The sequence below is a fragment of the Hippoglossus hippoglossus genome, chromosome 3 (assembly GCF_009819705.1).
Source record: "Hippoglossus hippoglossus isolate fHipHip1 chromosome 3, fHipHip1.pri, whole genome shotgun sequence".
Lineage (NCBI taxonomy): Eukaryota > Metazoa > Chordata > Actinopteri > Pleuronectiformes > Pleuronectidae > Hippoglossus > Hippoglossus hippoglossus.
Window position 1 is genome coordinate 19,237,410 of NC_047153.1, and position 17,905 is coordinate 19,255,314.

Consider the following 17,905-nt stretch of genomic DNA (forward strand, 5'->3'; position numbering starts at 1 on the left):
TAGACAGGGCTGCAAAAACTTACACTCAACTACAAAATAGTTTTCAACCACACTTAGTTAATTTTTCCAATACAGCACTTAGTCAGATCCTAAGCCTGGTGAACGTGTCTGAAACTTGCACCCTGGTATTGGTCATAAGTTCCTGTGCAGGGTGACTGAGTTCATATGAAAATTTGTTCTTGTATTAGCAGATTACCATGAGCAGGCGAGGCTGTCTGTCTGCAGCAACTGTGTCTGCAGCAAATGCCTCAGCGAACAGCAGTCACCACAGGAAGTCAGTGTGTACTAACAATGACTGTGTTAGAAAGACAAACTATCAGACTGTTATCCGTTGGTTACTGGTGGATGAACTGTTAGAATGAATGTTTGAATTGACTGAATTACTGAAATGATTTCGACATTTAGGTATTTAATCAGACATTCAACAAGCTTTTAGCTTCAACACAATTTGTGCTGAAAATCCATAGAAAACAATCCACAAATCGACACTTTTAAAGCAAAGTGTTAATCTTTCTCCTCTTTTGTCAAAACATATAGAGGCATTCTTTTCATATTTAGCTCGACCCCTTCTCAATTGGAAGGTTACAACTTAAAGCTGGAGCTTACACACACAAACACACAGAAGCAGAGTGAACACATGGATTAACACTTCAGAAGCTTTACTCTTAAACAAAATCCAATGCTTTAGTGTAAAAGTTTGTGGTAACCCCTGATAATATACTGATAAACATTGCAGCATAATATGAAACATCTCTGGCAGTAAAGGAATGGTAAAGGTAAGTATTGAGGGGAAGGAGGGACAGAGTAGAAGGGGAATGTGACACACAAACACAACCACACACAAATGTGCATGGGCACACATGCAGGGGTGTCACATATCCGTATCAAAGAAGCATTGTGAATAAAGTCTAGTGAGCTCAGAGCGGAAGAAGGGTCGAAGAAGAGACGAAATGTCTCGTATATATATTATGAGTCCCAGTTGCATTTTAAAGGGATTGATTGGCTGAATCTGAAACAACAGATGATGATATGAATGTTCATTAGGATCTGATATTGTTGAATTACTTTATAACTTGGTTTTCTTACAGTAAAACCTAAAATCCCCCCAAATAACACGTCAGCTCTGAGCTCTGATCGGTGGATTTCATTAACTCTAAACTAAACTATCTTTCCTTTATTCTCCTTCACTGTCTTCACCAACCTCCCTTTTCCTCCAGGAGGTCCAATCAGAATCCGGGATCCTCCCACCGGAGGGGCGTGCTCAGGTTTTCATTTGCACCACACATTCCTGCTTTCCTTCATTTAACTTGGCTCAGTATCAATAGAGGGGTCAAATCAATGTACCTGGGCTTGAAAAAAACAAACAAAACATCTAAAGTTCATGGAGCATCACTGAAGTGGTTTCAGGCCGACATACATGTAAGTGAAACATCTGCTGAAATACTTATTTATTCATTTGTTATTATATATCAAGTGGCTCGTTAAAAGAGTGATTTTCAAATTTAATTCAGTTTTTTATTATATCAAAAAATCATATCTTTCTTGACAAGACAGTGTGTTTGTCATGTTGCAAGATGGTAATGATAAACTTCCCTTTCTTTAGTATTAAGGTCATTTTTATCTCACCCGCAATTCACAACAAATGTTACGTAACACACATGGAACAATAATAGCCCTGTGATCCATGCCCTGAGTGAAATTTGCAGTGATTTGATTTAAATTCTGTGTGTCAAATTTATGGTTGTCCTTTTATGGTATAAAATAAGAATACAAAAGCTGCTTTTAAGTTGTACAATGTGTTTCTAAAAGGTAAAACACCTAAATCCTAAATCTTATTATTGTAATATATCGCCTGCTGTGGCTCAGAACCACTGTTCATTAGTAAAAGCTGAAGAAAAACTGTGCAAAGTCAAAAATCTGGGCAGCAGATCTGGATCAGCACCTTGTAGTGGAACAAAACACCCGTGAGATCAGAGGATTAACAATGTAAATAAATTTGCGTTGGAGTGGATTTTCTCTGGGTACTTCTGCTTGTGTGAGCCCCATTGTTTGACCAGAAGAGAGGGAATGCTGGGGCCGCTGGCAGCAGGGCACAGTGTTCCCCTCTAAATCTTATCACCCTGGGTGATGACCTTATAAAGACAGCCAAGATAAGATTTTCTAACTTTTGCAACCTACATGTTATATACAAGTAAATGAAACTGTAATATTTTAATGCATTTTGGTTGGTTTACCAGACAGAAATGGATGACGACAGCATTAGGAAGGGGAAGGAGTCGCAGAATGGCTCCACTGACCACAGCATGGACGCTCATACCAAAGAAAAGCAGCCCGTTAAGGCCACTGTGCTTCAGAAAGATGTGAGTGTGTGTGTGTGTATCTGTTTGACTGTCCTTGATATGTCCGGCTGTTCCTGAGAATGTGTCTCATTAGTTGTTCACACACCAGGATCAGCCCCACCAGTACATTTTCACAGAGATGGGGGTTGGGACAGAGTACCAGGCAGTACCACTGCAACCATCTGCACACATTAGCTCCGCAGTGATCCACTCACTGGTGCTTTCCTGGCCCCATAAACCCCACAGGCCATGAGGTGAATTTACATATCAGGTTAGCTGAGAAGGAAAAAGGAACTCATCATGATTAAATCTGTGTCACATGTATGTGTGGGGGATGGATTTTGATTGGAAGCATCCATTCAAAGTAAAAATGAGTAAGACACTCAGATAAACAAGAGTCTACAGAAAACACTTAGAGGATTTTCATGCACAACAACCCTTTGAGCAAAATTCAAACATGCTAACTTGTACTGACCATATTTACATTTTGATGCAGGGATGCAATACTTATGTTTCCCGTCTTAGTCTAATGTGTAAGTCTGCCAATGTGTGTTAATTACCTCTCCCAAGGATGTTGTGTTTTTGTCTGTGTTGGTTTTTTGTCTGTTAGTTAGCAGGATTATGACTAAACTACTGGACACATTTCCACAAAATGTGGTGGACGGATGCAGGCATGGGTTGGGGGGAGGATACCATTACATTTTGGTGCAGATCCGTGTAAGGGGGTTAGGGCCAAGGGTCCAGGATAACGTTTTCCAACATTTTTATTGATTCTCAGAGAATAATTCCTGGGTCTTGATGAAAAAATGAAGAGACTGATATTTATGAGGCAATTTGGTGAAGATCCAAATAAAAATGTGGATCTAGTAAATTAAAATGTGGTTTCATACGGAAACTGTTCAGCCTTGTTGGAGGTGTGTGCTCTAAAGAGTGCCCTTCTAGTTAGCGATAAAACAAAAATAATTGCAGAATAATGTCATTAGTTTTGTTATTATTGTGTCTTAAACAAAAATATTGGACAATTGTTGACCTATAGATGAAAAGATACCAAAGTCATTAGCATTAAGGATCTTGAGTTCATGAATCTCTGTACAAATTGTCATGCCAATCCATCCAACAGTTGTTGAGGCATTTGAGTATAGAGCAAATTGTTTGCCACACGGTTAATGGGTCTAGAAGCCAAATCAAGCATCAGTTATTAATCAATTAAATAAGAAACAGTTACACATGTATCAAGAGATCCACATGACCTGAAATATTTCTGTAAACACATCTTCTTGAACATTTCAGGCAGAGCAGAACAATGTTTTTCTGCTTTATATTAAGTAACTCATTAAACCTAAAATTAAAGATTCTCTCTCCTCTTGATACACATCCAATTTTTCCTCCCCTTGTTGTCTTTTTTCTCTGAGTGAACATTTTTATACTATGTTCACCAAGAAGTTGCTTACTCTGTCTTTCTGCGGTTTGGGTCTGGACAGTTGACATACAGGTGATTTCTAAGAGTTTTAAATAAAGTTGTTGGTTGTGGCCAAAAACATTGTGAAACAAAACAATGATGTTGTTGCTGTAAAACCAAATTTGTTTATTGGTTAGGGCTGCTTCAAAGTTTCATATGAGTGATATATTAATTTATATTAATGATTAATATCAGGGGCATTTCAGGGACTTTGAGGGGCCCGGGTGAAAGGGACCTGGGGGCATTGAACCAAATGCTACCAAACCAGATCATTTCAATCTTCAAAGGATTATTTTTTCATCAAAATTATAAAGAATGTGTAAACTGTGCCTACACATAAGTAATAAGGTTGAAGTACAAACCTCCAGCACCATCACAGACACATCATACACATGTTTAGAGTCTAAACTAGACTGTCTAAACTTAAGACTAAACTTTGGTCTTTTTGCAGTCTCCATAGCTGATCATACAATTTAATGGTTCCCTGTCAAATTTCGTGCCGCCCCCCAACAAAATTCTACTACAGTGGAAACTGCTTATCGTGATCACGTCCAGATCAAATTCATCACTATAAGCAGGTGATAACAATAAACGATTTAAGTAGCTTCTTTATGATAGTCCCGAAATTTGTGGGAAAGGTAACAGCGCCACACACACACACACACACACACACACACACACACACACACACACACACACCCATACATACACACACTGACCTTGTGCACACTTCTTTCACTCTCTTTCGCTGACACACTCACACACACTCAAACAGTATCATCGGACACGTGTAAAAACAATAGAATTTTTTATCTTAGACAATAAACAACATTAGTTGTTCACACACCAGGATCAGCCCCACCAGTACATTTTCACAGAGATGGGGGTTGGGACAGAGTACCAGGCAGTACCACTGCAACCATCTGCACACATTAGCTCCGCAGTGATCCACTCACTGGTGCTTTCCTGGCCCCATAAACCCCACAGGCCATGAGGTGAATTTACATATCAGGTTAGCTGAGAAGGAAAAAGGAACTCATCATGATTAAATCTGTGTCACATGTATGTGTGGGGGATGGATTTTGATTGGAAGCATCCATTCAAAGTAAAAATGAGTAAGACACTCAGATAAACAAGAGTCTACAGAAAACACTTAGAGGATTTTCATGCACAACAACCCTTTGAGCAAAATTCAAACATGCTAACTTGTACTGACCATATTTACATTTTGATGCAGGGATGCAATACTTATGTTTCCCGTCTTAGTCTAATGTGTAAGTCTGCCAATGTGTGTTAATTACCTCTCCCAAGGATGTTGTGTTTTTGTCTGTGTTGGTTTTTTGTCTGTTAGTTAGCAGGATTATGACTAAACTACTGGACACATTTCCACAAAATGTGGTTGACGGATGCAGGCATGGGTCGGGGGGAGGATACCATTACATTTTGGTGCAGATCCGTGTAAGGGGGTTAGGGCCAAGGGTCCAGGATAACGTTTTCCAACATTTTTATTGATTCTCAGAGAATAATTCCTGGGTCTTGATGAAAAAATGAAGAGACTGATATTTATGAGGCAATTTGGTGAAGATCCAAATAAAAATGTGGATCTAGTAAATTAAAATGTGGTTTCATACGGAAACTGTTCAGCCTTGTTGGAGGTGTGTGCTCTAAAGAGTGCCCTTCTAGTTAGCGATAAAACAAAATAATTGCAGAATAATGTCATTAGTTTTGTTATTATTGTGTCTTAAACAAAAATATTGGACAATTGTTGACCTATAGATGAAAAGATACCAAAGTCATTAGCATTAAGGATCTTGAGTTCATGAATCTCTGTACAAATTGTCATGCCAATCCATCCAACAGTTGTTGAGGCATTTGAGTATAGAGCAAATTGTTTGCCACACGGTTAATGGGTCTAGAAGCCAAATCAAGCATCAGTTATTAATCAATTAAATAAGAAACAGTTACACATGTATCAAGAGATCCACATGACCTGAAATATTTCTGTAAACACATCTTCTTGAACATTTCAGGCAGAGCAGAACAATGTTTTTCTGCTTTATATTAAGTAACTCATTAAACCTAAAATTAAAGATTCTCTCTCCTCTTGATACACATCCAATTTTTCCTCCCCTTGTTGTCTTTTTTCTCTGAGTGAACATTTTTATACTATGTTCACCAAGAAGTTGCTTACTCTGTCTTTCTGCGGTTTGGGTCTGGACAGTTGACATACAGGTGATTTCTAAGAGTTTTAAATAAAGTTGTTGGTTGTGGCCAAAAACATTGTGAAACAAAACAATGATGTTGTTGCTGTAAAACCAAATTTGTTTATTGGTTAGGGCTGCTTCAAAGTTTCATATGAGTGATATATTAATTTATATTAATGATTAATATCAGGGGCATTTCAGGGACTTTGAGGGGCCCGGGTGAAAGGGACCTGGGGGCATTGAACCAAATGCTACCAAACCAGATCATTTCAATCTTCAAAGGATTATTTTTTCATCAAAATTATAAAGAATGTGTAAACTGTGCCTACACATAAGTAATAAGGTTGAAGTACAAACCTCCAGCACCATCACAGACACATCATACACATGTTTAGAGTCTAAACTAGACTGTCTAAACTTAAGACTAAACTTTGGTCTTTTTGCAGTCTCCATAGCTGATCATACAATTTAATGGTTCCCTGTCAAATTTCGTGCCGCCCCCCAACAAAATTCTACTACAGTGGAAACTGCTTATCGTGATCACTTCCAGATCAAATTCATCACTATAAGCAGGTGATAACAATAAATGATTTAAGTAGCTTCTTTATGATAGTCCCGAAATTTGTGGGAAAGGTAACAGCGCCACACACACACACACACACACACACACCCATACATACACACACTGACCTTGTGCACACTTCTTTCACTCTCTTTCGCTGACACACTCACACACACTCAAACAGTATCATCGGACACGTGTAAAAACAATAGAATTTTTTATCTTAGACAATAAATGGAGAGGTGGAGGAGGTGGCGGTACACGCTCAGTTTGGCTCAATTTGGTTGGCAGTGCACAGTGCGAATGATAGAGACACAGAGAGGAGCAGTAAATTATTGACAGGGCTGGTAAAAACTGTAAGAAAAGACCCAAAATGAACACTGTCAGCAGCCGTGCATGGCTCCCTTTGGTAAATCATCCCCAAATAATCATACACAGGGCAGCTTTAATGAAAAGCAAAAAGTCAAACAAACTTAAAGCTGCCATGAGTGATTTCTAACTTCTGGCTCATCAAGTGCGTGTGGTTGAGGTGTTTATAACATAGAAACCAAGTCTATCTCCAATCTGTCCACATGACGTGTTGAGTTTGGTGAACTGGTGTGAATGTGAGTCTGATCTTCACTTGCCTTATGGCTCTGGTTTGTTCTCCACCAACTCAAGAGAGAGTTGATGAATATAATACAAAATCACAGCATCAATCCCAGAATATTGGAAAATGATTTCTGCTGAAATTCACTAAATATATAACAATCAAGAGAGCTCAAATATGAGCATTTAATAACATTTTCCTTTTGCTCTGTGTGTGCTTGGTCAGGTTGGACTGCTGAGTGGCATCTGTCTGATTGTTGGGACGATGATCGGCTCTGGGATCTTCATTTCTCCGAAGTCTGTTCTGCTGTACTCTGGAGCTGTGGGGCCCTGCCTCCTCATCTGGGCTGCCTGTGGCGTGTTAGCCACTGTGGGTGAGAACACACTGCAAATCAATACATCACTTAAATACAGCATCAGATGGGAGAAAGGTTTAATACCCTCCCCTCATGTATGAGTATATGGTGAGAATTTAAGTGGGATTACAGGAACTGGACTTATTGGTTTTTCTCCACTGTGGGACAGTATGTACAAAAGACCATAAAAGACACATATAAAAAGATAAGACTGCTGTGTAAGATATTGCTTTTATGGGATTTTAGATTACTTTATAGAACATTACATGTCTTTATTATTCTAAAGCATACTTCATTCTTACCTTCTTACTTCTGTTGCATTTATATCTGATTATAACTCATGTTAATGTATGGCCTCCTCCAGAGAGAGTAAGGATTCTGGTTTTAGGCTGAACTCAATGTTGATGAACCAGGAGACAAGAAACAGAGACAAGGAGTTTAAAAGAATTTGATACCATAACTGATAACAGGAGATGAATAGGAACAGACAGACAGATTTTCAGGTTTAGCTTCTAGAACTGAGGTGACTTTTCTAAGATCCACAGTCCAGAGTCCAGGCACAGGCAGGCAGAGAATCAAGCCAAAGTAGGGCAGGGCGAGGCAAGCTAAGTGTGGTGAGTGTTACACGAGTGAACAGGATGATTCTAAACACCAACAAAAACAGGGATTAGCAAGTGGAGCAGGGAAATACTTTCATGTTGCAAGGTTGAGAAGCAGCACGTCTAACTACAAAGGCTACAAACGATATATGGGTTGGAGGGCTGGCATCAATTGCTGAATTCAGTAGGTAGGTGTACAGGGGATTTTTGAGGGCAATGGTAAAAGAAATAAAGATGGATGACGTATCTCCAATAGTTAAGATATCCTGGATGGTGGTGTCACAATCATACACATTTAACATAAATTTATCGTGGAGTTGAGTTGAAGTATCAAGGTCCCACTGATAGACACACTCAACGAATCGCGAGTGAGTCTCAGGTGTCAATCATGACGTTTCACCCTATTTTTACAGCTTCAAATATCTAATTAAAACCAAGGCTATTTGAAAAATTAACACTAAATTCCCAAAAGCTTTTATTTGATGTTTACTTTAACTTTTAATTTGGCCCATGTCCATGTCCCATGTTTATGACTTATACAACAGCCGGCCACCGGGAGGCGATCAGGATGACTTTACTTCACTCTTGGGGAGTGGTCGTGTCTCAGTCTCTAGGTGAAGACACAGACAGACAAGGATGGAACTCGGACAAAAACACGAGAAGAGAGAGGTTCAGAGGAAGGAAACACTGAAAAACAAATCAGCAGGTCAAACTGTGCAGGGAGAAGATTGGAAATGTCTCTCAGAGGAAGCAACTTGCTCACAGTACTTGTTTTTCAATTCAAAATGTATTTGTGTAGCACCAAATAAGATGCATTATTTCAAGGCGAATTTGAGACCTTACAATATTACAGAGAGAAACCGAGCAGTTCCCTCAAAGAGAGAGCACTTTGGGACAGTGCAGAGAAAAACCTACCCTGGTGATCTTTGTCCTTGTAAAAAAGCTGTAAGTCATAATTCCATGACTGAAGGGCCCCAGTGGACAGAATAGCTAAATGCAGAGAAACGGACAAAACAAACAGAGCTAAATAGCTGTTGAACTGTTCAGTCGGTGTGTTTCGACATTTATCAACAAAAATATTAATCATTGTTGTTTTTTAAATGTAAAAATGTCATGATTTCCAATGGAGCAAAGCTGCACTTTAAGAACTCAGAATCTAGATATGTGGGACTCTGTGTCCTTTATTATGATGGTGGTAAATGTTAAAGTTTATTGGTTGGATTGCAAGTCTGGCAAATCGTTGACACACTAAAAAGCAATAAATATTTTTTACCGCATGTAATGGAGTCAGGTCAACGTGCCCGGGTTGTGCTTATTTTTCCATTGCCATAAAACCAAAGAAACTTTGATCATCTTGAAAAATAGGAAAATATCTCCTGAACAAAATTGATTAATTTTCACTATTTCTTTTGTAAAGTCTACCGAACTTTTGCTGCCTTTAAAAAAAAAAATAACACTAGACGAAATTAGCAATAGTTTAGTGTTTAGTCTCATAGTCATCAATTGCGGTTGCATTATTCAGCTTGGGTTTGATGCTATTAAAATAAATGTATAATCTTAAAAGTACTGGTTTTAACTGTGAGGGTATGAGTTTGAATATAATCCCCCTCTGTTATCTCCCCTCTTCTTTGGGTGTGTACGTGTGTCTCCAGGAGCGCTGTGCTACGCTGAGCTCGGCACCATGATCACCAAATCAGGAGGAGATTATTCATATTTAATGGAAGGGTTTGGCCCCCTTGTCGCCTACCTTTACTCCTGGACCACCGTCATGGTGTTGAAGCCCTCCGCCTTCGCCATCATCACGCTGAGCTTCGCAGAATACGCCTCCACCCCTTTCTACCCCGGCTGCACTCCTCCCGTTGTTGTTACCAAGTGTCTTTCAGCAGCAGCCATAGGTAAGTTTTACTTTAATCCCTCTGAGTTAATGGTTAAAATCTGTATAGTAAGTAGTTGTTATAGATTTTATTGTATTAAAACTGGACCGGCCACTAAAGTCTTTTGTTTTTGTCAGTCATCAAAAAAAGGCAATAGGAACATGTCGTACTGTAGAGTAACATACAAAGTTCTGAAGGCAGTTAACCACTGAAATGTTTCCGCATTAAATACAAAATTACATAAAAACTGCAACAGTGCACTCAACATTATGAAAAACGCAAACTTTAGAAAAAGAAATGCAGGTAACAGAGGTGTTACAAATAATGAATCATCTTTGAGAGATGCCATGTATTTCAAACGTCTAAGTAAGAATCTTGTATTTTTTCTTTTTCTCAGTTATGGTCGTCTCAGTCAACTGTCTGAGTGTCAAACTGGCGAACTACGTGCAGAACGTCTTCACTGCAGCTAAACTCTTCATCATCCTCGTCATAGTGGTAGCTGGCATGGTTATGTTGGCTCAAGGTGGGTTTACTTCTACTATCAGTGTCTTTAATCTGCAGCCCAGTTTAAAAAATATGATTAATTCTTTGTATCTTTGCAGGAAACACTGAGACTTTGTCAAATACGTTTGATGGTGCGTCATCGTCCTTTGGAGGATTTGGACTTGCATTTTATAATGGGCTTTGGGCTTATGATGGATGGTAACAGTCACACTTCACTTCATTGTTTCATTTTAACATGCTGAACAGGTTTGACCCTGCTCTCCCACAAAGCAATGCACGGAAGGGCCTTTTCGCGCTGTACCGACTCGATATGAGGAGCACTGTGACCCCACTCAGCATCCATGTTGTGGTCTTTTTTTCATGTGGTAGTGGCACACTGTTTTTTTCTTTGCACAAAGGACACAGAAACACAACAGAACATGACCCTGCCTTTCAGCTGCTGTCTTGCCTCTTGCACTTTTCCTCAGATGTGTGGCTTCTACCCTGAGTCACACTTATTGTTGTCTCCAGAGCAGGTCGTATTCCACATTATGAGTTCACAGAAACAGGGTGATCAGATACCAGGCTTTTTGAGCCCACATACACCATTGTATAGTCAGCCTCATTGACAGCAATCATCAAGGCCCTTCTAGATATAAAGGAGACAGCCTATAATACTTTTTCAGTTTTTCTTTCCTCTAGTGTGTTAAAGTTAAAACATATGCAGGTAAACAAAGTCTCCCCCACAAAAGACTGCCCCTGAAATACTTTGTCAGTACGTCTGACCGATACTTCTGCATCATTGTGATGTCATGCCCCACATTTACATAATGTACACCTAGCAGCTAGTCTGGCACACCCCAAACAAAGTCAGGTAAAGTGAGAGCACAGGCTGACTTTTCTTACCCAGTGCTGGATGACCAATCACAACCGAGTGAGCCAGCTGGCCAATCAGAGCAGACTGGGCTTTATCTGGAGGAGGGCCTTAAGGAGACAGGAGCTGACCCGAGAATTTCAGACAGAGGCTGAAAAGAGGCGCAACGGCAATGGAGAGTTTGAGGAAAGTGATGCATTTTCAGAACTGTAACCTTTTCAAACAATCACCCAAATTATGAACCTGTATATGAGCAGAATATGTTTCCTTTAATGGCAGCAGTTCCCTCAGTTGTTCCCTCTGCATATTAGACAATACTATCCATGACTATACTCAAAGGGTGTTTTTTAATCTTTACTGAGTCTGTGCTTGTACAGTAAAATATGTCAGTGTTGGTTTAGAGAGTTGTTTGTGCATCACAGAGCACCAGCAGGTGAAGCCTGTCACCACCACCTCCCTGATAAGCATGGTTGCTGGAGTGTCTCAGTCACTGAGCATTATGGATGACATTCTCCTCTGAGTCAGTCACAGGTGAGTTATTTTGATATGTCTGACTGCAGGCTTTCCACAGCAATGCCTGTATCTCCGGTGCTGTGACAAGCTGGGAGTTTCTACGTGGCCTCCCGCCATCTTTATCCTGGCGCAGAGCATTGTTACCTGACTGTGTGCAGTCACAGTCGCCGGTCACTTTCTCTGAGGGGGCTTGAATAGGTGACTGACTCCTGCTGGGATTGCAGCGGTGAAAGCAAGTGTCAGGTTTTAACCTTTTGTACCAATAGGGCCAATTAGAGGGTAAAGCCTGTGTGAAATGTCACATTAAATACCATGTCACTGACACTGAAGATGCTGAGGAGGGATTACAGCGATTCCTTCCATAGGGTCAGCACTGCAAGTAAAACTATACGTGTTAAGTACACACTGCTGTGCAGAGGAGGGCGGTCCAGCCTTTAAAGGTCTTGCAGAGAAGATAAGCTCATCATTAAAAAACTATACAGATTTGTAGATTTTAATTATTTCATCTTGGCTTGGCCTTTATTAGCAGGATGGTACTTTCAGAGTAACCCTCTATTTGTTTTCTCAGGAATCAACTGAATTTTATCACAGAGGAGCTGAAAGACCCATACAGGTAGGACAAGGACTCATTGTCAAATACATTTTTTTGTAGTTTTTAGTGTCCCTCTACAATTCAAGTCTGAACTTAGATAAAATACGATGTATTTTTTATTGAAATTAGTTAATAGTCAGAATAAAAAGTAATTTAGTTACACTATAATTAAGTGCACCACAGTTCATTCAGGAACACTGAACAAAGTGAGTTTTTGAATAGAGAATTTCCTGTTAAAAGATTCCCTCTGTAATATGATGTTTTTGTTAATGTCTCTCAGGAACCTGCCACTGGCCATTCTCATTGGGATCCCCTTGGTTTCTGTTTGCTATGTGTTGGTCAACGTCTCTTACTTCACTGTTATGACGACCACTGAACTGCTGCAGTCTCCAGCTGTTGCTGTGGTAAGAAGGCTGCCATGGAGTCACAGTAGTTACAGTATCCAAAGTGGACAAACTAAACACCTTTTGAGTTTTTATGACAACTGAAAGCTACCACAGGTTCTCTGTCATGTTTGGAAGAGGAGGGGTATTCAGCTGCAATATGCAACTCCACCACTAGATGTCCCTAAATTCTACACACTTACCCTTGTGGACCTGAGATGCCACAGACAAAGATATTTCTTTCATGCACTGGACAATCCCAAGATTTTGGGCTGTTTTTCTTCTATATATGTCCTTTAAACTAGTGGAAAGAAAACTTTTTTTACTACACTTTGCCTATTTGCTTCTGTCAATAAGTAACAACACAGCTCTCTGCACCTTAATCATTGTCATCACAGTTGTAAAACTTTCTCTTCTGCACAATGTTATCAGATGCAAACATGGTCAATCCCTTGTATCAACAACCAATTGTGAAAGAAAAAGGGAAATTTTCTGTCCATATCCCAAAGGGCTTTACAAAATGGTTTGTTGATATATCATTCATCATCCAGAATTTTACAACATCTTATTCCTAAAAACACAAAAAATTGCCATGGTCCGAGTATTTTCTGATATGCAAAATCCTCTGACTCAGAAATTTGAACCTGCCCTCCTCCAACGTTCAGATTCTGGTTTTGTAATTTCCTGCATACTAGCACATCGTTTAATTAGACATTTATTTAAACATAACATTTCAGCAAAATTTTAACAAAAAGATAATGCACCTAATAATGGTTTCATAAAGTGATATGAATAACCCTATTCACCTGTGTGCCTCCTCAGACTTTTGGAGACAGAGTTCTTCACCCAATGTCGTGGATCATTCCGCTCTTTGTTGTCTTTTCCACGTTTGGTTCTGCCAATGGAAGTTGCTTCACTGCTGGCAGGTAAAAAGTCACATTATAAAGGAACCACAAAAATGTCATGTGTTTGTAGAACTGTGTAGTGTGTTTATTTGTGTATGAGACAAAAAGCACAAACAAAGTGAGAATGTTCTTATGTATTAGAGATGGAAAAACAAGTTTTTATTGTTTGAATTGTATGTAACAATTCATATGAAAGTGCCATAACATAAGTTGATATTATATAGTTCATCTGTTCAGTTAGGCAATCCCGTAAAACTCATGTGCAATACTTTTCGATTCACATATTGACATGGAATAAAGCAAAATAACCAAAACTAAATAAGTAAATAAGCACATCAAATAAATCATAAAACAAAAAGAGTATTCAACATCATAAAACATATTTATGTCTTTCTCTCTCCCCAGACTGGCCTATGTGGCTGGTAGAGAGGGTCACATGGTGAAACTTCTATCCTATATTAGTCTAAGGCGCTACACCCCATCACCTGCTCTCATATTCAACGTGAGTCGATGTGTTTAATTTTACTACTTTACTTTTTTCATTTTTGCATGGTCATTCACTGTGTTGCTATCCAGATAAGTTTAGGTAAATAAAATGCCCTCCCTAAAACTTCCTGTTTCATGTTTTAGGGGTTTCTGGCTATTTTCTACATTGTCCCAGCAGACATTAACACCCTCATCAACTACTTCAGCTTTGCTCAGTGGATGTTTTATGGTCTGACGTCACTGGCTCTCATAGTGATGCGATTCACTAGGAAGGAGCTCCATAGACCACTGAAGGTGAAGCTCTCCGGAGATCGTTCCTCTTGTATTATTTCATCCCAGCAGCTATTTCTATTTTTGCATTACTGTATTTAATTACAAAACATACAAAATAATTTATACAATTTATATTGTATCTATATTAATAGCAATTTACATTGTTGTAAATTTATATTTATATTGTCGTTGATTTGGATAATTTAATGTCTAGACACATTTAGACAACACTGGCATTATCACCCACGAGCATTAATAGCAAACACATCAAATTAAAAAATAGCTAAAGTATACAATAACAGAACACAGTTAAATTAAATATTTCCATATTATCCTGGAATAATCAATATACTTTCTTTATTCTGCATCCCAGGGTAGAAGTACAAATAAAAACTAAACACTTTATCCTGTGTAACTCTGTGATTACTTGAAGGTGCCGATTGTCCTGCCAGTAATAATGGTGCTGGTGTCCTGCTACTTAGTCCTGGCCCCCATCATTGATAAGCCAGAACTGGAATACCTCTACTGTGCTATCTTCATCTTCAGCGGATTTCTCCTCTACTACCCTTTCGTCCACGTGAAGGTCAAATGGGCTCGCACACTCATGAGTAAGCGTACTTTGTTTTTATTACTGAAATTCTAAGCTTCTGAAATATTTCTACTGGCTCATAATCATTAGAATAAAATTTAATAAAAAAAAAAAGGTAGAAAACAGATGGATGACATGCAGTGTCACGTTGTGCTGACCCCATGGTGAACCTTACCAGTGCTGATATGATCTTTGACCTCTACTCCCCTGCAGGGCCTATTACTATGCATCTGCAGCTGCTGATGGAGGTTGTTCCTCCTGAGAAAATTGAATGAGAACGGACACGAGTGAGAACCAGGGCAATTTCTGCTGCTTGTTGTGAAATGTTGGGTCTGGTTTTGGAAACAGTGGGCCGGAGATTTGGCTCCTGGAGCTGGAGCTGGGCCACAGTCAAAAATCTGACCTGACTCCCGTTAAATATCTGTGTGACAAAAGTAAAAGTGCACGTACTGTTTTCATGAACTCGTCTACCAGGTTACTCCTGTAAATAGATAGAACAACCCAGCCAGACAGACCATAACCTGGTGATGTCTCTCTCCATATGAAGAAGTAGCCTCCATTTAATCTCGTCGACTGCGACTGAATGTTTGGTCGAATTTTACTTTCCCTGCACTTAAAGCTAAGCTGTCACGTTAAACTATTTCCTTATGTAGTCAATGACAACAGTGCCAAAGATTTAGATATGCGCAAAATCTGCACTCGAGCAAAGGGAAACAGTAAAAACATTTTAAATGCATTAAGGATATGACACAAATGTTCGGCAGATCATGCACCAAGATGCGGAAACATGTTTACTTAATGATGTTTGTATATTATTTAACGATGCTCTCTCTCCTTTCACACTGGAATATATTGGAACAGTACTGCATTGTGTAACCTGGTGTTTATTAAAAGTATAAATCTTTGTGAGCGTGAAGTGGACCCGACAAATAATCAATTTGTGAATCCACAAAATATTTGACTGCTGATTTATCATAATTGTAAATAATGTCTTTCATGGGGTGTAACTCATAAGAATACAGCCAAGTGGATGTGTTGGTTATGAGGTGTTTTAGTTGCATGTGCTTTGCATAACGTCCACTGAAAATCCCCTTTCAAAAACACGGCGATGAAAATTATGGATAACACTTTGGATACAATTAGTACTGCAAAATTTAGAACACAGAAGATTGAATGAATCCACACGAGGAAACCTGCGGAGGGACAATAAAGTTTCAGAGCCAGTGAATGAATTTTTGGTTCAGTACTCACAGAGATTTGATTTGGTCTTTGTTGCCCTCTAGTGGCACTTAACGCTACATACCAGAGTTAATCTATGATTTCCCATGTGCAATCCCTGGTGTAAAAGAAATGATTTTCTCCAGTAGTGCCAGTAAATTTGCATTGGCTTTGCTGAGCGGGAGGATTTTCAGATAAACTGCTCAGTAACTTCTGCCAAATGACGACTGGAACTGTCTGTGGAAGCAGCATGTGGGGTTGTGTCGCCCGTCGTGCTTGGCTCTGGGGGAATTTTGGTAAAGAAAGCTGTCGTCCTGCAGAATCGAACAAACAGGTCCCACATGAAGACTGAATAAATACTGACAAAATACAGAACTCTCCTGGAATTGATCAAGCTCAACGTTAGATTTATGATTCATCGCACATTTACACAAATACCCAGGATTCATCCCCTTCCCCAAAAATTTGGGACTCATTTTGAAATTTTGCAGTTACATTCGGTTTCATCATTATCTAATGGGCGTTGAGTCTCAGGATGAAAGAAAGAACATTTATCATCTTTTGAAATTTAAGTTTAATAAAATAGCTCTGTCTCTATCAGGTTTTGGTGCGTATGAGATGATGCAAGACAATTCTCGATTAAACGGCAGTGGAGTTTGAGGTTTGATAGTGTTACAGAATGAGTCAACTTGTTTGTAATAGGTGGGGCATGATTTATTCTAAAGCTGATGATGTAGGGTGATGTATAGCTCTGTTCAGCCCCATGAATATCAGCTTGCTAAATAAATATCACGTTTTATTCCTGTCAAACAAAAAACACACACACATCTTTCTTGACATTTTCTATTTTCTATTTCAATTGATTATTGGTGAAATAAACATTTAAATACCAATACAACAATGCACAAATATCCAATTACGTAAATTAAGTCCTGCATTTAAAATCCTGAGTGAAAGTATAGAAGTGACATCAGGAAAATGTGCTCAAAGTATCAAAGTAAAAGCATTGGTTCTGCAGTATTATGTGTCCTACAGCTGAGATATAATCATTTTGGAATTGTTAGTTAACACTGATGCAATGTTTAAGTAAGTTGACGTGGAGCTAGTTCATCTACCTTAGATAAAGTTTGTTATTTTAATGTGGTTAAAATGGTTCCCAAGCTGGAGGTTGGAACCATCCCAAGGGTCACCTGATAAATCCGGTCAACAGTCATGTGATGATTGATTGGAAAATATAGAGGAAAAATCGTTATCACAATATTTATTTAGTGGTTGGTTTTCTGTGAAATTTTGGATAATTTGAACTTTAGAGGTTTAGAGGGGACCCTCAAGTGTTGAGGTGTATTGTATGATTTTTTTAAATGCAAAATCTTCATCTGTAAAGCAACTGAATTTATCTGTGAAAAATAAATATTTAGTGGGGTCAAAGACATAATATTCCTCTCTCAGTTGTTGATGTTAACCTGAATTAAAACTCATTCCTGACTAGTAAAATTCCACATGGTCATACACACACATTTGTCTCTAAACTTTCCTAACAGTAGAGGAACTGGTCATGTAAGCTCCATCTGTTAATTAATGCATGTCTTAATCAAACTTTGCAGTAAA

General features: G+C 38.9%; 1 protein-coding gene across 1 annotated transcript; it reads left to right on the top strand.

The window, feature by feature from the left end:
- The first annotated feature begins 1,122 nt into the window (after nt 1-1,122).
- slc7a9 (solute carrier family 7 member 9) lies at nt 1,123-17,106 on the top strand. Its single transcript, XM_034581277.1, has 13 exons — nt 1,123-1,419; nt 2,238-2,360; nt 7,379-7,526; nt 9,760-10,002; nt 10,379-10,504; nt 10,584-10,683; nt 12,420-12,464; nt 12,724-12,847; nt 13,649-13,752; nt 14,137-14,233; nt 14,362-14,511; nt 14,924-15,098; nt 15,293-17,106. The coding sequence occupies exons 1-13, from the start codon at nt 1,339-1,341 to the stop codon at nt 15,352-15,354; spliced, it is 1,578 nt and encodes a 525-aa protein (XP_034437168.1). The 5' UTR covers nt 1,123-1,338; the 3' UTR covers nt 15,355-17,106.
- The last annotated feature ends 799 nt before the right edge of the window (nt 17,107-17,905 follow it).